The 25,499-nt window shown below is 40.0% G+C and overlaps 1 protein-coding gene across 3 annotated transcripts in view; it reads right to left on the reverse strand.

Moving 5' to 3' along the window:
* The window catches only part of paqr6 (progestin and adipoQ receptor family member VI), a 77,199-nt gene that overhangs the window by 4,983 nt on the left and 46,717 nt on the right, over positions 1 to 25,499 (reverse strand). For all 3 annotated transcript variants that reach the window (XM_061717439.1, XM_061717441.1, XM_061717438.1), the window contains exons 5-10: positions 22,025 to 22,151; positions 20,935 to 21,031; positions 17,695 to 17,839; positions 6,646 to 6,772; positions 5,627 to 5,723; positions 4,478 to 4,622 (exon numbers count right to left, since the gene is read on the reverse strand). In XM_061717439.1, the coding sequence (XP_061573423.1) occupies positions 4,478 to 4,622; positions 5,627 to 5,723; positions 6,646 to 6,772; positions 17,695 to 17,839; positions 20,935 to 21,031; positions 22,025 to 22,151 (738 nt within the window). The remainder of the gene's footprint in view (positions 1 to 4,477; positions 4,623 to 5,626; positions 5,724 to 6,645; positions 6,773 to 17,694; positions 17,840 to 20,934; positions 21,032 to 22,024; positions 22,152 to 25,499) is intronic.

The raw sequence follows: 25,499 nt of genomic DNA on the forward strand, positions 1-25,499 counted from the left end.
ATTTTGTGCTTTTGATTTCTTACATAATGCCAGAGGTGTCAAGTAAGTAAGTACAAATACTTTGTTACCTTACTTAAGTAGAAATTTTGGTTATCTATACTTCACTGGAGTAATTATTTTTCAGACGACTTTTTACTTTTACTCCTTACATTTTCATGCAATTATCTGTACTTTTAACTCCTTACATTTTAAAAACAGCCTCGTTATTCTATTTCATTTCGGCCTTTAAAAAAAAACTATCCAGTTAAATTGCTCCATCCGGATAGAGTGAATTTGGTTGTGGTTGTTTCAGATGTTCTTGTCCAGTTTTGTTCTTACATCCGTTCCCTCAGATTCCTGCAACTAAACTTGGATGTACATTCCAATAAAGGTTAGGATAAATGATAACATGCCTCTGAAGTTTGACTTTTTGCACCATTACAATACTTATAGGCAACTAGTCATCATATCTTCTGCTCTCTGAAACACATGTTAATGCTCAATAGTACACTTATATGGTTCTTTAATATATTTGCATTATACTAAGATGCATTCATTTTCAATGGCTTTTTTCCTTAATGGCTTTTTTCCCCCTTACATTACTTTTACTTTTATACTTTAAGTAGTTTTGAAACCAGTACTTTTATACTTTTACTTGAGTAAAAAACTTGAGTTGATACTTCAACTTCTACAGGAGTATTTTTAAACTCTAGTATCTATACTTCTACCTGAGTAATGAATGTGAATACTTTTGACACCTCTGCATAATGCCTACACATTCACTAGTCACATGGCCCAGCCATACATTCTTAATAAAACCCAACACTTTTGATTTTCATGTGAACTGTTGCTCTCCTTCATATTCTCAAAATGCACAAACACTTTAGGAAGTTACCTTAAAAGGCACCCAATAACTACCTTACTGCCTCCTGCAAGATGTGACACAACTAACTTGGTGAGAAATGCAGATTACATGCATCACTTCAGGCAAAGAGAGGGTACTGCTAGCACCAAAAACCATTACACTGTAACTGTTACTCCGTTCAAATAAATTACACTTATCAACGGATAATACTCCAACACTCCAGGTGTCTGTTTACATGGAGTACTTTTTCAGTGGCGCAAAAAACAGAAAACCCATAATTCTCAGTAATCATCTTCCTCCTTATCTTCCTCAGGCACAAATCCAAGCTTGTTTTCATCTTCGTCTTCATCATTGTTCCTAGAGCATTTCTAACGGGACAGCCTGGTCTTCATGATGGGACTTTTAGTCAGTGATCATGTGGTCAGAAGTGTTATTACTACATGAGGGGCTTTAAAAGAAACATTACAAACCACATTCTTTCATGATTTATGACATTTTATGTCCTATATTGTCTGTAATTTTATTGTTATGAAATATGAACAATAAAGAATAAATAATAAAGAATCTTGAATCATGAAATGCAGTTATTCACAGACTGAATATGAAACCAATTTATAATATTTTGTTATCTAGAGAAAAGCTGCACAGTTTCTTTCCCGACGTTTCACCCATATGCAACAGATGCAAGTCTGCGACTGGTAATTTAGTACATTCTTTTTGGTTATGCAGTAAACTTCATACATACTGGAAAGGTATTTTCATGGCTTATGGGAGATGTTGGGAGCCGGGTCCACTTGTAGCCGTTCTCAGGGCAACTACCCCTTAGTCTTTTGGCAACAAATATCAGAAAAAGGCTTTTCTATTTGGAACTGTCATTACAAAAAAGTTTATCCTCCAGACTGGGAGGACAGAGACTGCACCCACATATGACTTGTGGCTGAGAGAAATGGCAGGTAAGATTCACCTGGAGAGACTGAGACTTTGTAACGAAGACGGGGAAGAGATGTTTAAGAAAATGTGGGACCCTGTACTGCAGTGGTTTCAAAGAAAAGACTAATGTATTAATGGGAACCTCCTTGCTGTGTTTACTACTCATTTTACTTTTTACTTTGTACAGTTTTTTTAAAAATTATAATTAGTTTATTGTAGTGATTGTGACCTTTACTATTTTCTTACGAGATATGCTGAATCTGTTCAAGTTTTGTTTGTTTTGACGGTGAGGGGAGGGTTTTTATTTATCCTTTCTTTTTTCATTTGTCTGTTCTGTATCTTTGAAATAAAATTTAAAAAAAAAAAAAAAAAAATATATATATATATATATATATATATATATATATATATATATATATATATATATATATATATATATATATATATATATATATATATATATACATACATACATATGTTGTATTTTTCCTGGAAATGTGAACAGATAAAAAGGAGTAGTTAGGAGGAAAAAAATTAAGAAAATGCGTGATCTCTCCATCAGCAGCACGCGACCACGGAGAACAGATGCAGCGGTGTTGGAGGACGACACACATTCATTCATGAAAACAGACTTCTAGGTCTAATTCTAGGTCTAATCCTTAAAAGGATTTGTAAGTTTGAACAAATAACCCCCACCCGGGTCAATGGTTTGATCCCAAGCAAACGTTTGGCAAGTGCAAAGATAAACGTTTAAATCAAAAATTGTTAACCTCCCTCATCAGCACCTGTTCATCTCTTTCTTACATCAGCGGAAAGTTTCCTCTGGTGGTCGCAAGTAATGTCCTAAAGAAACGACATAAACCCTGTGACTCCGCCTCTAGCCCCGCCTCAGTGATGTCATCACTTCTTCACGTCCTTTCAGCTCCCAGAGGTTTGCAGACTCGTGTTTACTCGTGTGTTTCTCCTCTTGTGTCCAGCCGTCCCGGTCTCGGTCTGCCTCCGTGTTTGGGTTCATTGTCCCTCTGACCCAGTTCGGGCCGAGCGTTGGCCGCCGGACAGATGACCTCACATCTGCCTCCGGGCGGCGCCGGTATTCAGGAGCCTGTGGCTCCAGGACCAAGGTAATCCATCCTGGCGCGATTTCCAACCGTCATGAACGTTTTTGAGTGTAAGAACAGTAAAAATAGCTCAATGCTGCTTCCTACAACGATGGGTTGTAAACATTCGCTCCTCTGCAGGCACCGCTGATGTCTTTTCTCCTTGGCGTTGTGTTATCACACACGTGAACTATCCATCACCCCGTTAAATGATGACCTCTAAACTCCCCTGGAGGCGGAAAGCTCCCATGAGGCGCTGGTGATGAGGTTTAATGTCATCTCTGGTACTAACTTCGGTGGGCGGCGTTTTATTTTGAAAGGGTGTCTCAGTTTAGATCATGCATTGTGAAGAATAAATAAAACTAAATCTCCAGTTTTGCCCGAGGAGGATGGCTTCAGCATATATGTGGACATCCAACGACCTGCTGGCAGCCAGTGTCTTATGTCTGAAGTCAAGTTGATCGTTTCGTTAAAGACTCGAGCAGAAGTTGCTGCCGTTTACGGGATATTTACGGGATATTTCTGCATCGTTCCTGATCCGCCTCTTCTCCCCTTTGTTTTCACTTCTCGGCGCTCAGAGCCGCCGGTGCCGTCCCAAGAAACTTCAGGACATCAAACAATCCCGAGAACAAAGACGAGGGCGGAGGTCAAATCAGACTCCTGTTTGATGAAGAGCCAGTATTATTTTTGTGGTCGATTGTTCAATGATCCGCTGGGACAACGTTCGAGAGCAGGAGAGGACTAAAGGCCCGGCGAGGAGCTGCAACGTTGTTACAAACACGTCTTCTCATAAGGTCAAAGCTCTGTGGTACAAAAGTAGAGACCTAGCAAATCTGCGATCACAGAATTGGAGATTAAAAACACAATTCACTTTAAATGCCAAATATAACAGAACTGAAGCAATTTGCATAAAAGTTTATTTGGGTTTTTTTTTCCTGGACTAAAAGGAACTTTTCTTTTGAGAAAATGCTCCAAGAGGGGTCACTAATTTCAGCTTAAATTTCAGAATGTTACATTGGTTCAATGAAGTTCATAGTATCTATATTTATTAGAACTAGTTTCTTCTGTTATCGATTGATTTTTTTTTGCACTTAAAATGGATATTGAAAGAGCTATTTGAGTTGTTTGAATTTTAGTATTTACTATTTATTTCATACAAAGAACTTTGGGAATTGTTTTGTTTATGCCCAAAAAAGAATATTTTGATGAAGATGAGAATAACTAGTGCCATGTTTTTTCCTTTAAATATGTTTAAAAGTATGAAAACATGAAAGTTTTCAGTTATAATTAAATAAATTGTCTATATTTTATTACTTTATTTACTGTCTTGGGGTTAAATTTGTTTAAAATGCTAAAATTCTCAAAAATTAAAAACCAAAAAACACAGAAAATTGAAAAAATTAAATGGATTTCACCAGATTGTACAAATGTCATGTCTTTCTGCATCCATGACGGACCTTCACGGGGGGGACATGTGTGTCGTTGTCACACAGGTCGGCGGTTCGGATCACACGGCCATGAGCTGCAGAACCAAGACGACCCTCCGGCCCGTGAGCCAGGCCCGGTACCGACCCGGTACCCTCTACCCAACACCAGCAGGACCTACCGAAGTAGTCGAAGCGCCCGGGGGCCAGCCTCTCCGGGAGGTGGGCGGTGAACAGGAAGCAGGTGAGGAAGGCGAACAGGAGGTGGTAGCAGTGACTGGACAGGGCGCCGCTCGGGCCGCAGCTCCACCCGCAGCACAGGAGGATCTGCAAGAACCAGACATTCAGAACCGGGTCAGAACTTCTGACCTGGTCATCACGCACAAACTGGTAGTGTTGTTTCTGTCAGCCGGTTTCAATTTTAGTTTTAGTCTAGTCTTTGGGTCAAGCTATCATTTTAGTTTTTATTAGTTTTAGTCACGTTCATTCTCCTTTTAGTCGTGTCAAGTTTCAGTCGACTAAAAGTCTGAGAAGTTTAGTCTTATTTTAGTCAGAATTGTCCAGGACCATTTTAGTCTAGTTTTAGTCAAAGATTGTATTTAGCCAAACCCATTTTACAATTCAAAGACGTTTTATTTTATCATATTACTGTTACCTTATAGACTCAAGAATACATTCATTCCAGATACAGAAGACTCTAATTTGATTTCTTTTCCACGTCTATGTAGGAAAGTGTATCCAAAGATGGTTCTTCTTCTTCTATAGCCCCAGAGAAGATCCCTGCGTTTCTCTATGGAACTTTGTTTTTAATTGACATGAACCTAGAGCTCTGCGTTAACGGCATCAGCCTCTAACTCTTCTGGATCTGATTCCCCGTTCCAGTGACTGAGATTGACGTGACGTCACCCAGCAGCAGAACTAAACCAGAGGAAACTACTGAAAACATGGACATTAAGGATCTTTGTTTGAACATTTCGTCTCGTTTTAGTCAACGAAAATGAAGACACATTTTAGCAGAGTTTTTATTTTGTAATCTACATTTTGGTCTCGTTTTTATTCGTCTACGATAATGCATATTTAACTATCGTTATCGTCACATGACCAGCATTTTGGTTGCGTCTCGTCTCGTTTTCCTCAGGTTTTCCTCAGGTTTGTTGACGACGATATTTAGTCATAATTTTCGTTGACGAAAGCAACTTTACAAACTGGTCAGTGCTGGGATTTACAGGGGTTACCTGAAGGCACCAGCACATTTTTACATGATTTTATGTAAATGAGCCTGTGAAACATGTGAAAGCCCGGTGAGGCCCGGTCAGCTGGGGGGGACTCACCCTGTAGAACAGGGGCACCGTGTCGAAGATGAAGGGCACGATGAACGCCGCCGTCCGCAGAGCTTTACTCCTCTGAGGGAACTGCAGCTCCAGGAACCTGCCAAGACAAACCCAGGGGCAGAAAACCTGTTTTACTTTCACACTAGAAAAAGGGACAGAAGCTCATTTGTTTGGTGAATTAAGTTAACCGCTGCTGCCCCGGTGCAGAGGTGGTTACTGCAGCAGCATCACATGATGCACCTCCATCAAAGCCCCAGAAGGCTGAGCGGTTCCTGCCCAGGTTGCCCGGCAGGACTCGCCTTTCTTTAACGCTTAAACTAGGGTTGCCACCTTTCAGAAATAGAAATAAGGGACGCCCCGATTTCAGCAGCGCAGGCGCCAAAAAAAAAAGGGTCATCCCCAAAACAATTTATTTTACATGAAAAAACTAAATGCTTTGATTTAAAGTGCTTTAATAGCATTGAACTTGCATGACTGTACAGACAGCCAACCAGGTGAAGGTCGGAAAATTAGAATATGGTGTAAAAGTTAATTTATTTCAATAGTTCAACTTAAAAGGTGAAACTAATATATTACATAGTCTCATTACATGCAAAGCAAGATATGTTAAACCTTTACTTCTTATAATTTTGATGATTGAATTGTTTATTGATTTCATAAAATATTCAAATTTTTGGAGATTTTTTATTTGGGGTTTTCATGAACTGTGAGCCATAATAATCAAAATTAATTAATTAAAGCCAAATAAAGGCTTGAAATATCTCACTTTGAGTGTAGTGGGAAATAATATATTTGTTTCACCTTAAGTTGAATTTACAAATGAAGTTTTGCAATATATTAAAATGTTCCGACCTTCACTTGTATATTATGACATCAATAAATAAGAGCATAATATATGTCCGTATTGGTTCAATACGGAAAGAAACTTTTAATTACCAATTACGTAACAATTCCGTATTTCAAGGGACGGGTGGCAACCCTAGCTTAAACGTGCATGAGAACAGGTCCGGTATCCTCACCTGGAGTAACAGGACATGCTGGTGCAGAACAGCGTGTTTCCGATGGCGATGGGGACGAAGTGCTGATGGAGCCACGTGTTGACCCAGCAGTCCGGCATCACGTAGTAGCCGTAGCCGATGGCGCAGCCTGGACACAAACGGTGAAGGCAGACCATCAACCACCGTTTCATCTCACGTGCACAACAAAAAACAGAATCAAATTTATGACGAAACTGATGTGTAAAAATGGTAAAATCAATCAATGTCAATCAAAATTCATCCAGATACAGAATAATTACAACCCTTCTAGGCCTGTGTTGAAAAAAAATTTATTTTCCGATTCCAAATCGATTCTCATATTAATTCCTAAAAATCGATTTGTATGTCTAAGATCAATTCTTTTTTTTTTCATCATTACGATGAAATCAAATTTCATCATCTCAAAACTCACTTCTTCCGAACAGCTTTTAATGTGTAATTTGTTTCTTATCCTTTATCTTATCTTTTATCTCTTATCTTTTTTTATCCTGTAGTTTTTAATTTTAATAATAAATAATAATAAAATGGATTGTTATTATTATTATTATTATTATTATTACTACTACTACATTGCAACTTTTGGTATTTTTTTGTTTATGCCCAAAAGAGGAATGTTTTGTTGGACATGAGAATAACTTGTGCCATGTTTTTGCCTTTAAATATGTTTAAAGGTATGAAAACAATTAAAGTTTTCAGTTATAATTGTATAAATTGTCTATATTTAATTACTTTTTATACTGTCTTGGGTTACATTTGCATAAAACGCTAAAAACCAAATTTTCACGTCTGTTTGTTCCTCAATGAAAGGTTACCTTCTCTCCATCTAATAATAGAGCTGGGGTTGTTTTAACGCTGGCAGCTTCCTTTAAATTAATTTTTCTGTCAAGGCCTCCTTATGTGACCTCATCTCCTAAATAACAGTAATAATAAAAGGGACACCCAGGAACATCTCCTCCTCCACCTGACGCCTGGTAAATCCTCCTCTTTTTCTTCCTTTAGGTGACAGTGTTACCTGCAGCTCATTTGCTGACACGTAAAAGTTTAATTCAGGCTCCCCTGCTGACAAAAAAAGAAATAAAAATCATCATTAACGTTTGCAAGAGGCTTACTTGTGCTGCAGTGCCCCCTGCTGGTCACCCGCGCACACTGCAAGGAAATTTAAACCAAATAACTGCAGAAAGTGTCCTGAAATGTTTGTATTTTCTTGTATTTTTCCCAACAGACGTTACTTAAGACTACTAAAATGCTTCAAAATAAAGAAAAAAAAGAAGTTATTTCTGGATCAGTAGCCTAATTTTTTTAAGTAACTTAAGTAACTGATGTCAAAAATTACCTGTTGCAAACTCTTTTCTTAGAAAACATCATAAATTCAAGACATTTAAAGACATCTGAGGAAAATCACGTGTCTCATTTCTTTATAAATACACAAAATCTTAAATGTGTATAAACAGAAGAAATGACGTCACAATCATTACATTTATAAAAGCATTAATTTATTACACAAGTCTAGTAGAACAAATTACAAATAATACACAGCAAAAAAACAAATAAGTATTTATACAGTTTAAAAGTACTTTGTTTTTTTTTTTAAAACAGAGCATTATATCACCATGAACGTTGTATAAAATGTAATTAAAAAAAAAAGGCACCAATAACTTTTATCTCTAAACTCTTGCACCGACTGGCTCCTCCCACTCAGCTTCCTCTCTGTTACACATTATTGATCATCCTTCAGTAAACTTTTCGATTCAAAAATGGGCACAAATAACTCAATGGTTTTGTGTTTTTTGCATCTCCACGTGTCCTGCACAACAGAACCCGCTTGGAGAGCCACAGTGATCCGGTTCGGGAGGCTTGAAACGGAATTAAAGAGCTGAACGACCGGGTTGGACCTTTTTGACAGAAATGCTGCGGTTCAGAGGAGTTTCCACCTGAGGTGGAGCTTCCACCCTCTGAGGCTGGAAACGTGCGTGGAGGAGAGAGGGGGAAAAAAGTGCATATCTGAGAAACAAACCTGTGTTCTGTTGAATTTTGCTACCCTATCAAAAAATGCTACCTAATGGTTTTCTACCTTTGTAGAGCTACAATTTTACTGTGTTTTACTCCCTAAATCACGTCCTTGTCTTGTGGTCCTTGTCTCTTGCCAGCCCGTCATTGTAAATAAGAATGTTCTTAATGACCTGGTTAAATAAAGGCGAATGACTGAATTGATATCAAATAAAGCGATAGAATTGTTTTTTTTTCTTCTCTTTATCGTATAATGTTCACAAAGTGTAATGCAATTCATGTCATGGGTACAGGACTGTCTCAGAAAATTAGAATATTGTTTTCTGTAATGCGATTACAAAAACAAAAATCTCATACATTCTGGATTCATTACAAATCAACTGAAATATTGCAAGCCGTTTATTATTTTAATATTGCTGATCTTACAGCTTAAGAAAACTCAAATATCCTATCTCAAAAAATTAGAATATTCTGGGAATCTTAACTGTAAACTATAATCAGCAATATTAAAATAATAAAAGGCTTGCAATATTTCAGTTGATTTGTAATGAATCCAGAATGTATGACATTTTTTTTTTTTAAATTGCATTACAGAAAATAAAGAACTTTATCACAATATTATAATTTTCTGAGACAGTCCTGTAATGTATTTTGAAGGATCAAATACTCAACATCCCATATTATCAATTTTAAATCAATATTTCAGGGGTAGCATCATTTGATAGTCCAGTAACATCCTATCAAATAATGTTCCCGTCACTTAATGCATTCAGGTAAGATACTAATCAAGTCACTGCTACTGCAGGATGCATGTCAGCATACTTACACCCCCCAAATTATCAATTTTGTAATCACTATTTTTGGATTGATAATAAGTATAAAATAATAAGAAATAAAAGTAAAGGCACACAAACAAAAATTGTCTCAATTTCTCATTTCAAAAACCATTTAAAACAGTAGATGACAGGAAAATCTAACATTACAATATTTTTCAGCGTGGACTGAAGGGATGCAAGAAATGATGGCCGTGGCAATCAAACTTTGAAAATCGACTGTGCGCAGAACCACAAAGTAGCAGTTCTCGACGGGTAGCATGGATCGACAGAATACCGGTTTCAGTGTCGGCAACCAAATAGAGGGTCTGCATTGACGTCACTTCCCCACTGGACCAGCCCCCTTACTCTCACTGAGTGGCAAAAATGGATGCAAAAGGATTTGTTGGGGAAATTAAAGTGATGAGGACACAGAACTTTATGATTTGACCGTTTAACGTTAGCTACCCAAAAATCCAACATTACCTGATACAAAATGGGAACGGCAAATCCACGTTTCGGTGCCTGGAATCCAGTTGTTTCTGCGAATTGCAGCGATCCATTTGTCTCTCTTAAGCTTATTTTTCGGCAGTCTGTAAAACGATAACTCCAATTTCTAGCTAAATCTATGAGTACAGTCAATCGCACAACAGCTCTTTCCCATTTTAGATGTTTTTGAGTTGCTCAAACTGAAAGTTTACGCTCCCACTCAGTCTTTCTGCCACTCAGTGGGAGTAACCCGCATCCGTGACGTCATGCGCATTCCCTCTATACAGCCCATAATGCCGCGATTCCGGGAACCAACCGGGTCAAAGTGAGGAAGGCTGTAAGGTGATGACTTCAGAGACGCCGAGCATCGGCCGCTGCCCTGCAGGGCTGGAGGTTTGGCCGAAGTGCGTGTCGATGACGTGTTTGGACGTCTAAACAATAACTGCTGGGGCACTAAAGTGTGCGCGCTGCGTGATCCGTCTCCTTCTCTCTGCTTCCATCAACGCGATACTTGAAAACTCGCCTCAATCCCATAATATCACATGCATTTCCCCTCAAATTTAAACGTCTACCCACTGGATTAAGCGCGCGTGTGAGCGTGTGTCTCTAAAGTCATTTCTGGATCCAAAATTTCACTTAAAACAAGCGGAAAGTTTATTTCTAAAGTTAAGATTTATTCATCTGCGTCGTCTCTCAGGGATGAAATCTAACATTTAAAAACAAAACCAAAAACAACCTCCCTAATGTTTCCCTTTTCACTCGTTTTAAGAGCAATCTTGATCAAAAAATTACTTTTATTGAGATTTTAGCAGAGCGTTATTGTTGTAATAGCAACACTTATCCTTTTATGTCGTTTAAGCACCTAAAACAAGCAATAAATAGATATTCTACAGTATAAATAGATGCAACATTATTTTAGTGGTAGTTGTAAACAATACTTACACGTGTAAAAAAAAAAAAAAAAAGTTTTCGTCAGTAAATAAGGATGGTTAATATTCATTGTGATGTTTTGGCACCCAAAAGTTAACGGGGAGGGAGGGAATAGCTGGTTATTCCGTATGCTTTTTTCTTAGTTCCATCATCAAATTATAAAACTCAACTAAAAACTAATGTGTTTCAGGACCAAACCAAAAACCGGGATTTTATGATGTTTCCCTGGTCGGTGGAGGTTTTAAGTGCGATTGAAGCTCATGCACGTTGACGGCGGCTACCCCTTTTCCACCAAACTGGTTCTGGGCCAGTGCTGCTGCTGGTTTACAACTCGTTCAACTGTTTTTCCACAGCTCGGGTGCTAAAGGGAGCCACGTCATTACGTCACTGCAAACATGAGTTACGTCGCTGCGTTTGCGTTAAAGTTGAAGCATCAACAATGTATTTGCTCTAATAGGACTTGGTCCTCGTAGCTCTTCCGTGAACCACATCTCTAAAATACGGTGGCCGAGACCCGCCATTGCTAAAAAATAAAAGTAACGCTGTAAACAGAAATAAACGCCGCTGCAAATAAAATAAACGCTTAGCAAATAAAATAAACGCTGCAAACAAAAAGAAACGCCGCTGCAAATATAAATAAACCCCGCTGCAAATAAAATTAAAAAACCACGCAAATAAAAAAGCCACAACGGAAGTGAATTACCGGGGACTATTTTTGCCGATGCACCGGTGTTGCACATTAAAAATTACACATACCGACGTTGAACACTAACCTTTTCACTTATTTTCATTGTTCTTGTTATTCCTCGCTCTTCTTATTTATTCCTTTTCACTTACGTCCGATTTGTCTTCTTATTCTCCTCTCACGTAAAAAACGCTGGTGCATCAGCAAAAATAGTCCCCGGTAATTCACTTCCTTTGTGGCTTTTTTATTTGCGTGTTTTTTTTTTATTTGCAGCGGCGTTTCTTTATATTTGCAGCGTTTCTTTGATTTGTAACGGCGTTTGTTTTTATTTGCAGAGGTTATTTTATTTGCAAAGCGTTTATTTTATCTTCAGCGGTGTTTCTTTTTATTTGCAGCGTTTCTTTAATTTTCAGCAATGACGGGTCTCGGCCACCGTACTAAAAGACAGGTCGTCTCCTCCTCAGACCCATGATGATTTGTTGCATCCAGATGAATTCTTATTTGAAAATGTCTCCGTCTCCCAGTCTTGGTATTGCCATTGGTCTCAATAACTCCGCCCCCCTCTGCTTACGTAAGCAGTTCTTTACTTACTACTTACTACCCAGCAAAGAGTTGGTGCTACCTTGGAACCGGTTCTTTGTCAGTGGAAACAGAAAGCTCGGTTCCAAACTCAGCACTGGCCCAGAACCAGAACCAGCCCCGGAACCGGTTTAGTGGAAAAGGGGTATTACAGAACACCTCCAGGGGGGCAAAGGACTGGCACGGCGTTGCCATGGGAATGTGAGATCATAAAAGTGGTACTCGTCTTTCAACCTCAGTCAGGTGCAGGGGGGGTGGATAAGTGGGGGGAGGAGCCATTACTAGAAATAGATGAGAGTCCTCTGTGGATGAGGAAACGTCAATGAGTCCAGTTATCAAGAATATTAAATAATCGATAAAGTGAAGGAGATTCTGGTCACATGTTGGAAAAAAGGAGGGAGAAAAAAACCAAAAACTTTCAAAGTGGACCTTCCGGGTGGAGCCTGACGGGTCACAGAGGTCATGGAGGTGCAGGAATGTGCGGCGGCGCCACGGCGCGCTTCCTTCAACCCACGGCGTCTCAGAGCAGCGCCGGGGTCCTCAGCGCCCGGGCGAACGCGCCAGCCCAGAGGGAGTGCGGCGGCGTTAGGACAAGTGTTCCCACGGGAAGCGTTAGACTACTGTGAGCGGTTAGTGGCGAGAGTCGAGCGGCCGGATCCGTTTCCTCCGGGACGAGGAGGAGCGGCGCCGGGGAAGACGCGCCCTCACTGCTCCTTGCGCTCCAGCGCAGAGGCGTGGCACGGTTTCCGCAGCAACGGCGCGCTGAAAATGCCGATGATGCCCAGGTTGAGGACGAGGCTGACGGCCAGGGCCCCCCCGGTGCCGAGGACAGACGGCATCACGCCGTGGGCCTGGAGCCACGCCCTCCGCGCCGCCATGTCGGCGATGACGCCCTCCATCTGGAAGTGGGTTCCCACCACGGCGCTGATGTGGAAGAGCTGGTGGCTGTGGCCTTGAGGGGGACGGGGACAAGGAAGTGTCAGCTGAGCTTTAATGGATCAGTCTATGTCGTAATACCACCTCTGACCACACGGGGGCGGCGTTGCAACACAGGAATATTCCTAGAGCATCTCTTTTTTTTAAATATGCAAAACATTTATTTTGTGCTTTTGATTTCTTACATAATGCCAGAGGTGTCAAGTAACGAAGTACAAATACTTCGTTACCTTACTTAAGTAGAAATTTTGGTTATCTATACTTCACTGGAGTAATTATTTTTCAGACGACTTTTTACTTTTACTCCTTACATTTTCACGCAATTATCTGTACTTTTTACTCCTTACATTTTAAAAACAGCCTCGTTACTCTATTTCATTTCGGCCTTTAAAAAAAAACTATCCAGTTAAATTGCTCCATCCGGATAGAGTGAATTTGGTTGTGGTTGTTTCAGATGTTCTTGTCCAGTTTTGTTCTTACATCCGTTCCCTCAGATTCCTGCAACTAAACTTGGATGTACATTCCAATAAAGGTTAGGATAAATGATAACATGCCTCTGAAGTTTGACTTTTTGCACCATTACAATACTTATAGGCAACTAGTCATCATATCTCCTGCTCTCTGAAACACATGTTAATGCTCAATAGTACACATATATGGTTCTTTAATATATTTGCATTATACTAAGATGCATTCATTTCAATGGCTTTTGTCCTTAATGGCTTTTTTCCCCCTTACATTACTTTTACTTTTATACTTTAAGTAGTTTTGAAACCAGTACTTTTATACTTTTACTTGAGTAAAAAACTTGAGTTGATACTTCAACTTCTACCGGAGTATTTTTAAACTCTAGTATCTATACTTCTACCTGAGTAATGAATGTGAATACTTTTGACACCTCTGCATAATGCCTACACATTCACTAGTCACATGGCCCAGCCATACATTTTTAATAAAACACAACACTTTTGATTTTCATGTGAACTGTTGCTCTCCTTCATATTCTCAAAATGCACAACAACTTTAGGAAGTTACCTTAAAAGGCACCTAATAACTACCTTACTGCCTCCCACAAGATTTGACACAACTAACTTGGTGAGAAATGCAGATGACATGCACTTCAGGCAAAGAGAGGGTACTGCTAGCACCAAAAACCATTACACTGTAACTGTTACTCCGTTCAAATAAATTCAACTTATCAACGGATAATACTCCAACACTCCAACACTCCAAGACTCCAGGTGTCTGTTTACATGGAGTACTTTTTCAGTGGCGCAAAAAACAGAAAACCCACAATTCTCAGTAATCATCTTCCTCCTCATCTTCCTCAGGCACAAATCCAAGCTCGTTTTCATCTTCGTCTTCAACATTGTTCCTAGAGTATTTCTAGCGGGACAGCCTGGACTTCATGATGGGTTTGGACTTTTAGTCAGTGATCACGTGGTCAGAAGTGTTATTACTACATGAGGGGCTTTAAAGGAACATTACAAACCACATTCTTTCATGATTTAGGACATTTTATGTCCTAAATTGTCTGTAATTTCATTGTTATGAAATATGTTGAAAATCTTGAATCTTAAAATTCAGTTATTCAAAGACTGGATATGAAACCAATTTATAATATTTTGCTGCACAGTTTCTTTCCCAATGTTTCACCCATTTGCAACAGATGCAAGTCTGCGAGTGGTAATTTAGTACATTCTTTTTGGTTATGCAGTAAACTTCATACATACTGGAAAGGTATGTTCATGGCTTATGGGAGATGTTGGGAGCCGGATCCACTTGAAGCCGTTCTCGGGGCAACTACCCCTTTGTCTTTTGCCAACAAATATCAGAAAAAGGCTGTTCTGTTTGGAACTGTCATTGCAGAGAAGCTTATCCTCTGGACTTAGAGGACAGACACTGCACCCACATATGACTTGTGGCTGAGAGAAATGGGAGGTAAGCTTCACCTGGAGAGACTGAGACTTTGTAACGAAGACAGGGAAGAGATGTTTAAGAAAATGTGGGACCCTGTACTGCAGTGGTTTCAAAGAAAAGACTAATGTATCAATGGGAACCTCCTTGCTTTCTTTACTACTCATTTTACTTTTTACAGTTTTTTTTAATTATAATTAGTTTATTGTAGTGATTGTGACCTTTACTATTTTCTTACGAGATATGCTGAATCGGTTTAAGTTTTGTTTGTTTTGAGGGTGAGGGGAGGGTTTTTATTTATCTTTTCTTTTTTCATTTGTCTGTTCTGTATCTTTGAAATAAAATAAAATAAAATATATATATATGTTGTATTTTTCCTGGAAATGCGCACAGATAAAAAAGAAAACCAGCTTAGTAGGAAGAAAATAAAGAAAATGTGTGATCTCTCCATCAGCAGCACACGACCACGGAGAACAGATGCAGCGGTGTTGGAGGACGACACACATTCATTCATGAAAACATTTCACGGTCTAATTCTAGGTCTAATCCTTAAAAGGATTTGTAAGTTTGAACACCCGGGTCAATGGTTTGATCCCAAGCAAGCGTTTGGCAAGTGCAAATATAAATGTTTAAATCCCTGTTAACCTCCTTCATCAGCACCTGTTCATCTCTTTCTTATATCAGTGGAAAGTTTCCTCTGGTGGTCGCAAGTGATGTCATAAAGTAACTACATAAACGCCGTGACTCCGCCTCTAGCCCCGCCTCAGTGATGTCATCACTTCTTCGCTTCCTTTCAGCTCCCTGAGGTTTGCAGACTCGTGTTTACTCGTGTGTTTCTCCTCTTGTGTCCAGCCGTCCCGATCTCGGTCTGCCGCCGTGTTTGGGTTCATTGTCCCGCTGACCCAGTTTGGGCCGAGCGTTGGCCGCCGGACAGATGACCTCACATCTGCCTCCGGGCGGCGCCGGTATTCAGGAGCCTGAGGCTCCAGGACCAAGGTAATCCCTCCTGGCGGGATTTTCAACCGTCATGAACGTTTTTGAATGTGTGAACAGTAAAAATGGCTCAATGCTGCTTCCTACAACGATGGGTTGTAAACATTCGCTCCTCTGCAGGCATCACTGATGTCTTTTCTCCTCGGCGTTGTGTTATCACACACCTGAACTATCCATCACCCCCGTTAAATGATGACCTCTAAACTCCTCGTAGGCCGGAAAGCTCCCATGAGGCACTGGTGATGAGGTTTAATGTCATCTCTGGTACTAACTTCGGTGGGGGGCGTTTTATTTTGAAAGGGTGTCTCAGTTTAGATCATGCATTGTGAAGAATAAATAAGACTAAATCTCCGGTTATGCCCGAGGAGGATGGCTTCAGCATATATGTGGACGTCCAAAGACTCGCCGGCAGCCAGCGTCTCATGTCTGAAGTTAGGTTGATTGTTTCGTTAAAGACTCGAGCAGAAGTCGGCTCCTTGGTGCCGTTTACGCGATATTTACGGGATATTTACAGGATATTTACGGGATGTTTCGTTCCCGATCTGCCTCTTCTCCCCTTTGTTTTCACTTCTCGGCGCTCAGAGGCGTGTGAGCCGCCGCTGCCGTCCCCAGAAACTTCAGGACATCAAACAATCCGGAGAACAAAGACGAGAGCGGAGGTCAAATCAGACTCCTGTTTGATGAAGAGCCAGTATTATTTTTGTGGCCGATTGTTCAACGATCTGCAGGGACAACGTTCGAGAGCAGGAGAGGACTAAAGGCCCGGCGAGGAGCTGCAACGTTGCTACAAGCACGTCTTCTCATAAGGTCAAAGCTCTGTGGTACAAAAGTAGAGACCTAGCAAATCTGCGATCACAGAATTGGAGATTAAAATCACAATTCACTTTAAATGCCAAATATAACAGAACTGAAGGAATTTGCATAAAAGTTTATTTGGGTTTTTTTTTCCTGGACTAAAAGGAACTTTTCTTTTGAGAAAATGCTCCAAGAGGCGCCACTAATTTCAGCTTAAATTTTAAAATGTTACATTGGTTCAATGAAGTTCATAGTATCTATATTTATTAGAACTAATGTAGTTTCTTCTGTTATCGGACAGTTTGTCATGATAAACTATGTGTCTGAAAAAATTAAGAAAGGAAACAAGCTAAAATGATTTTTTTTGCACTTTAAATGGATATTGAAAGAGCTATTTGAGTTGTTTGAATTTTATTTATTTTATTGTATTTAGTATTTATTTCATACAAAGAACTTTCGGAATTGTTTTGTTTATGCCCAAAAAAGGATGTTTTGATGAAGACGAGAATAACTAGTGCCATGTTTTTGCCTTTAAATATGTTTAAAAGTATGAAAACATTAAAGTTTTCAGTTATAATTAAATACATTGTCTATATTTTATTACTTTATTTACTGTCTTGGGGTTAAATTTGTATAAAATACTAAAATTCTCAAAAATTAAAAACCGAAAAACACAGAAAATGGAAAAAATTAAATGGATTTCACCGGGTTGTACAAATGTCATGTCTTTCTGCATCCATGACGGACCTTCACGGGGGGACATGTGTGTCGTGGTCACACGGGTCGGCGGTTCAGACCACATGGCTGCAGAACCAAGACGACCCTCCGGGCCGTGAGCCAGGCCCGGTACCGACCCGGTACCCTCAACCCAACACCGGCAGGACCTACCGAAGTAGTCGAAGCGCCCGGGGGCCAGCCTCTCCGGGAGGTGGGCGGTGAACAGGAAGCAGGTGAGGAAGGCGAACAGGAGGTGGTAGCAGTGACTGGACAGGGCGCCGCTCGGACCGCAGCTCCACCCGCAGCACAGGAGGATCTGCAAGAACCAAACATTCAGAACCGGGTCAGAACTTCTGACCTGGTCATCACGCACAAACTGGGAGTGTTGTTTCTGTCAGCCGGTTTAAATTTTAGTTTTAGTCTAGTCTTTGGGTCAAGCTATCATTTTAGTTTTAATTAGTTTTAGTCACGTTCATTCTCCTTTTAGTCGTGTCAAGTTTCAGTCGACTAAAAGACTGAACATTTTAGTCTTATTTTAGTCAGAAATTGTAAAATTATTTTTGCTAAATACAATCTTTGACCAAAATTAGACTAAAATGGTCCTGGACAATTCTAAGACATTTTATTTTATCATATTACTGTTACCTTATAGACTCAAGAATACATTCATTCCAGATACAGAAGACTCTAATTTGAGTTTACAACATATTTATTTTTCCGCATTTCTCCCCATCTTTTTCTTTTCCGACGACACATTGGGTTTTCTTTTCCACGTCTATGTAGGAAAGTGTATCCAAAGATGGTTCTTCTTCTTCTCCAGCCCCAGAGAAGATCCCTGCGTTTCTCTATGTAACTTTGTTTTTAATTGACGTGAACCTAGAGCTCTGCGTTAACGGCATCAGCCTCTAACCTGCAGCTGCATCTTCTGGATCTGATTCCCCGCTGCAGCGACTGGGATTGAGGACTAACGTCACCCAGCAGAACTAAACCAAAGAAACTACTGAAAACATGGACATTAAGGATCTTTGGTTGAACATTTCGTCTCGTTTTAGTCAACGAAAATGAAGACACATTTTAGCAGAGTTTTTATTTTGGAATCTACATTTTGGTCTCGTTTTTATTCGTCTACGACAGGGGTCGGCAACCTTTTTGACATGGAGTGCCAGTGTGAAAATTTCTTGTCAATGAATGTGCCATAATCAACAGTAGGCTAAAACAAAGTTACATTACGGTATGACACAAAATACAAAAACATTTCCAACACACCTGGAATTATATTCTATACAGGCCACATGCAAGCATATTTTACACGCATCAGAACAGCTTGTCCTAAAAAAAGAGGAAAATTCTTGACGCGGACGAGTGAGGGCGCAACGCGCCCGAACCCTCTAGGGGGGTCCGGGGGCATGCCCCCCTGAAAAATTTTGAAAAATAGACTCAAAATGGTGCATTCTGGTGGTCTCAAAGCTCCATAATCACATCTTTTATCAATGCAAGAATACACACAAAAAATCTGAATTTTTGCAAAGAATGATGCATTTTGATAACATAATAACACGTTCATCATCATGGCTAATGCTTCATGCATGAATAAATCTTGAAATCAAGATAATCATATCTTAAACTTCTACAATGGCCAGAATCCCCCTTTCACACCTAAATTAATTGACAAAACGACAAAAGACAAGCAGCTCCTTGTCTTTCAGAACTGTGGTGTGGAACTCCGAACAGGTCTGCTCAAAGTTCAGTGCGAGGAGCTCCACTGAACTATTTGTTATAATTTTGATTATTTAATTCTTTATTGATTTCATAAAATATTCAAATTTTTTGAGATTTTTTATTTGGGGTTTTCATAAGCTGTGGGCCATAATCATTAAAATTATAACAAATAAAGGCTTGAAATATCTCACTTTGCATGTAGTGGGAAATAATATATTTGTTTCACCTTTAGTTGAATTTACTGAAACTAATTAAGTTTAGCAATATATTCTTATTTTCCGACCTTCACTTGTATATTATGACCAATAAATAAGAGCATAATATATGTCCCGTATCACACCACATCAAGCTCAGGGGATGTTTCAGGTATGAGGAACTGTGCAACAGATGCCTGGCTCCTCTGGGATGTTATATTACGTTTATGGAGGTTCCTGCAGCATGCTGCCTGACACACCTCAGAGAGACCTGTTTCCTCTTTAGGACGAGGTGGGGTGTCTGGAGCCTGGAGACATCTTGACTTGACTTTTTTTTTTTTTGTTTAAAGTCGCGCGTGTCGGTGCAGTGAGCAGCAGTGAGAGGTAAAGGCTGATTTATGGTTCTGCGTCAGACCAACGCAGAACCTACGCCGTACATTGCGGGTCGCCGCGTACCCTACGGCGTCGATTTAACGCGGAACCATAAATGAGGCTTAACTAGGCAACGGAGCGCAAAGGGGTTCCGTATTGGTTCAATACGGAACGCAACTTTTAATTCCCAATTACGTAACAATTCCGTATTTCAAGGGGCGGGTGGCAAGCCCATACTCATCTCTGCACAGCCTACCTGCAACACTTTTTGTCCCGCTGCAAAAATGTATTTTAAACTGAGCTGCCGGCTCCTCTTCATTTCTGCTGCTGCCGCGTCCTGGCTGTCTGTCTGTGAAGGCTGATTTATGGTACTGCGTTAAATCGACGTTTTTTTTCCCCACTTACAGGACCTTTTCTCTCCCTCCCGATGTTCCGGGACCTATATGATAATAGGATAGTATTTCTTTCTGCCACTTTATTGAGGTTTTTGTGCTGAAATGAGGAGGAATCATAGAGATAACTTCTCATTTCCACTAACTGGATCAGCCGTTCCTCATCATGACTGTTTCCTACAGCGCTTTCCCCCGGCTTTCAATGCGAGCGGCAGGATGAAAATAGAAGAACATTTAAATATCACAATATCAAGCTTGTTTTCTGTTTAGAAACTACAAACGTAGGAAAATTACAAGTAATCCCCCATCTTTTACTTGTCTTTTTACTCTTTATTTTAGGAGTTTCTTTCATGAGCGCACGGGCGGGTAGTGCGGTGAATAAAGGCTGATTTAGTGTGCCAATGATTATGCCGCCGCGTGCCAATCATGGCACGCGTGCCTGAGGTTGCCGACCCCTGGTCTACGATAATGCATATTTAACTATCGTTATCGTCACATGAGCAGCATTTTGGTTGCGTCTCGTCTCGTTTTCCTCAGGTTTTCCTCAGGTTTGTTGACGACGATATTTAGTCATAATTTTCGTTGACGAAAGCAACTTTACAAACTGGTCAGTGCTGGGATTTACAGGGGTTACCTGAAGGCACCAGCACATTTTTACATGATTTTACAAATGTAAATGACCCTGTGAAACATGTGAAAGCCCGGTGAGGCCCGGTCAGCTGGGGGGGACTCACCCTGTAGAACAGGGGCACCGTGTCGAAGATGAAGGGCACGATGAACGCCGCCGTCCGCAGAGCTTTACTCCTCTGAGGGAACTGCAGCTCCAGGAACCTGCCAAGACAAACCCAGGGGCAGAAAACCCGTTTTACTTTCACACTAGAAAAAAGGGACAGAAGCTCATTTGTCTGGTGAATTAAGTTAACCGCTGCTGCCCCGGTGCAGAGGTGGTTACTGCAGCAGCATCACATGATGCTCCTCCATCAAAGCCCCAGAAGGCCAAGCAGTTCCTGCCCAGGTTGCCAGGCAGGACTCGCCTTTCTTTAACGCTTAAACTAGGGTTGCCACCTTTCAGAAACAGAAATAAGGGACGCCCCAATTTCAGCAGCGCAGGCGCCAAAAAAACGGTCATCCCCAAAACTATTTATTTTATATGAAAAAACTAAATGCTTTGATTTAAAGTTTAAAGTGCTTTAATAGCATTGAACTTGCATGACTGTACAGACAGCCAACCATACTAGCAACTGAAATAGCCTCTGCTCCTATGCTATGTATGTCCACATCAGCCAAGATGTAGAATATAGCTACAGGTGAAGGTCGGAAAATTAGAATATGGTGTAAAAGTTAATTCGTTTCAATAGTTCAACTTAAAAGGTGAAACTAATACATTACATAGTCTCATTACGTGCAAAGCAAGATATGTTAAACCTTTACTTGTTATAATTTTGATGATTGAATTGTTTATTGATTTCATAAAATATTCAAATTTTTTGAGATTTTTTATTTGGGGTTTTCATGAACTGTGAGCCATAATCATCAAAATTATAACAAATAAAGGCTTGAAATATCTCACTTTGAGTGTAGTGGGAAATAATATGTTTGTTTCCCCTTTAGTTGAATTTACAAATGTAAGTTTTGCAATATATTCAAATTTTCCGACCGTCACCTATATATTATGACATCAATAAATAAGAACATAATATATGTCCATATTGGTTTAATACCGAAAGCAACTTTTAATTACCAATTACGTAACAATTCCATATTTCAAGGGACGGGTGGCAACCCTAGCTTAAACGTGCACGAGAACAGGTCTGGTATCCTCACCTGGAGTAACAGGACATGCTGGTGCAGAACAGCGTGTTTCCGATGGCGATGGGGACGAAGTGCTGATGGAGCCACGTGTTGACCCAGCAGTCCGGCATGACGTAGTAGCCGTAGCCGATGGCGCAGCCTGGACACAAACGTGAAGGCAGACCATCAACCATCGTTTCATCTCACATGCACAACAAAAAACAGAATCAAATTTATGATGAAACTAATGTGTAAAAATGGTAAAATCAATTAATGTCAATCAAAATTCATCCAAGTACAGAATAAATACAACCTTTCTAGGCCCGTGTTGAAAAAAAATTGATTTTCCGATTCCAAATCAATTCTCATATTAATTCCAAAAATCGATTCGTATGTCTAAGATCGATTCTTTTTTTTTCATTATTACGATGAAATCAAATTTCATCATCTCAAAACTCACCTCTTCCGAACAGCTTTTAATGTGTGATTTGTTTCTTATCCTTTATCTTATCTTTTATCTCTTATCTTTTTTTATCCTGTAGTTTTTAATTTTAATAATAAATAATAATAAAATGGATTGTTATTATTATTATTATTATTATTATTATTATTACTACTACTACTACATTTCAACTTTTGGTATTTTTTTGTTTATGCCCAAAAGAGGAATGTTTTGTTGGACATGAGAATAACTTGTGCCATGTTTTTGCATTTAAATATGTTTAAAGGTATGAAAACAATTAAAGTTTTAATTGTATAAATTGTCTATATTTAATTACTTTTTATACTGTCTTGGGTTACATTTGCATAAAACGCTAAAAACTAAATTTTCAAAAATTTAAAACCGAAAAAGACCAAAAATGGAAAAAATAAAAACGGAATGTGGTAAAAAACAAAAGCGATTTCGTCCGTCTCTGTTTGCTGCCTTGGATCTGTTTGAGAATTCTGGCCAGCAAAGCAGTTATATCAGAATACTGCGAGGTGATTGGTCCTTACAGCATCATTAGCTGCCAATACTTTCTGTTGAATCTCAATATAATACTAGTATTCATATGTAGCATAACTACAGTCATATAATTCTGAATCTTAAGAATCGGGATCAAATCGATTCTTATTTGAATCGATCCCCAGCCCTGAACCCTTCTGACATCAGAGCGGCGGCGCTCCACCTGAGCGTGTCCCCCAGGTAAAAGTGGGCGTGGCCTGTGACCCCCACCAGCGTTAACCCCTCACACCGGGTTGAACCTGGATCTCTGCCGGGCCGTGATGCAGCTTGAATATGAATAGTCGCTGTGTGACACGGTGTCACGCACAAGTCATCACCGCCGGTCCGAGCTCTGGGCCAGGAATGCTGCTCATCTGGAGACAAGGAAACGCTTCTGGGCCGCGCGTGCAACGTCTCGGCAGACTTTGTGCAGTCATTACTGCACACATGGGAGGACGGCGGTCAGGATCTCCCCACAGACCCTCGGCCGCAGTACTGTGCTTTGTTTTCTGAGCAGTATTTGTAACTCACAGCAGAAGTTAACGGACTGAAGAGGAGCAAGGAATGTTGGGGAGTCGCTGCACGGCCTATGAAAACACAAATCTAGACAGGAAGGGATGGAAGGTCAATTTGTCGCCCGAGTCGACTATAAAATGCCAATATTATTTTATTAAAGTGCAGCACGTTTTCCCACCAGGCATCAGAACTGATTCAGTTTCCTACAGAATAAGATTTTCTGTCAATCAAAGTTGAGTGAGCTCTGCATAAAAGGTGACAGGAGATCGTTACCTTTCAAACCAGCCAAAGTTAAAGACTCAACATTCAAACCCACAAAGTTTTATTCGAGTAAAGATGATTTCACAAACTAGCTGTTAGAGGAAAAGAATGGTTTATTTTCTATCTTGTTGTTTTTAGTATTGCTGCTATCATTTCCTTTTCTTTCTTTTTTAAAGTAGAATATATAAAAAAAAGAGATTGTAACACTTGGAACAAGTGTGATATATGAAAAATGTTGCTCAATAAACAAAGTTAGAAAAAAAAAGACGATTTCACGACCGACTGTTCCTGATTCCACCGCTGGGGGGCGCCAAAACGCACAAAACCCACCGACTTCCTGGATAAAATGTATTAAAATCAGAGTCTGCATGTTATAAGGCAATTTCTACATCATGCAGATTACATTGCATACATTGGCAAACTTAAAAGTATATGACATAATAAATGATTTCAGAGGATGATTTGGAAAGGAGCCAATTCAAACCTAAACAAAGAGGCATCTTGTTCCACATGATTCCCATACCTGGGTCTTAAATATCAATCAATACCAAGAACGGATGTGATATCAGTTCCACTTTAGAGGACTTTTTTCCCCCCTCTTTAATTATATTTACTAACCAACCTTAAATGGCTGTCAGATGATTGTCACCGGACGATCACTGACACTTCCCGGGACAGGAGGCCCTTGTTCAGCCTCCGGCTGAAAGTTTAATTAAGCGGTAAATTCTGACATCTTCAATGATGAGAGGTGCCGGTCATCCAGGGCAGTGAACTCTACAACTCTCTCAACTCTCTGAGGGGAATTCCTCCCGTTTCAGAGACAGTTCCTCCTTCTCCCCCCTTTGATCAAATAAAAGCCCCCACTTCCTGTCACCTGACGGCTTTTTAAAGGCTTAATAAGGTTGTTTGGTTGTGTCACTTCTGGAAACCGCAGTTCTGCACTTGTAATGAGCATAACGCCGACAAAACGCCAGTCTGCCAGGAGCCCCGTCACCTCCATGAGGCCCTCGGTTGATGTTCATTTAGAGGGAGTTTCACAAAAACCTCATCTGAAGCTGCAAATTCATCTCCGCCACAGCGAACATCCACATGCTAGAATTGTAGCTCGAGACCTTTTTGTGGTCCTGGTCTGGATCTCTCGGTCTCCTCAGGTCTCGTTGCACACCAAGGTGACAGAATCTGGTGATCAGCAGTTCTTCCTCTTGTTAATGTACAGTTTTGTAAACTATTTGTATTTTGCATCTGATTTAATGTTTTGCTGCATCTGCATGTGTCTGTATTTAATTACAATTTTGTGTTTATAACAGCCTTGTTTGAATAAATATATGGATAATATTTACATATTGTTGTGATTGATTAAGCATCAGGTCCATTTCAGTGATGCTGATATACGGTGTAATCTGATTACTATAATGGTAAATAATGTAATTTCAAGTTGATAATTGTATCTTTAATATCTAAAATTCATGTTTCATCTACAAATTAAGTCCAATTTAAATCAGTAACATTTACTATTCATTCCTTTTCTGAGGGGGACGGGGGTGTTGGAGCTGGTTATTCTGCTAGAGGACTTTGGGACTAGTTAGTAGTCGTGTCAATCCTTAAAAGCACTGGAGTCAATCCTCCAATAGTGTAGAAATAGCGGTAATGCAGTCGCCACACATATCTGATCTCAGCTGATGGATGAAAACATTTATAGTGAGTTCAACATCATCATCCACTTCTCTGTGTTATTGTGCTGCAGTT

The sequence above is a fragment of the Cololabis saira genome, chromosome 3 (genome assembly GCF_033807715.1).
Source record: "Cololabis saira isolate AMF1-May2022 chromosome 3, fColSai1.1, whole genome shotgun sequence".
Classification (NCBI taxonomy): Eukaryota; Metazoa; Chordata; class Actinopteri; order Beloniformes; family Belonidae; genus Cololabis; species Cololabis saira.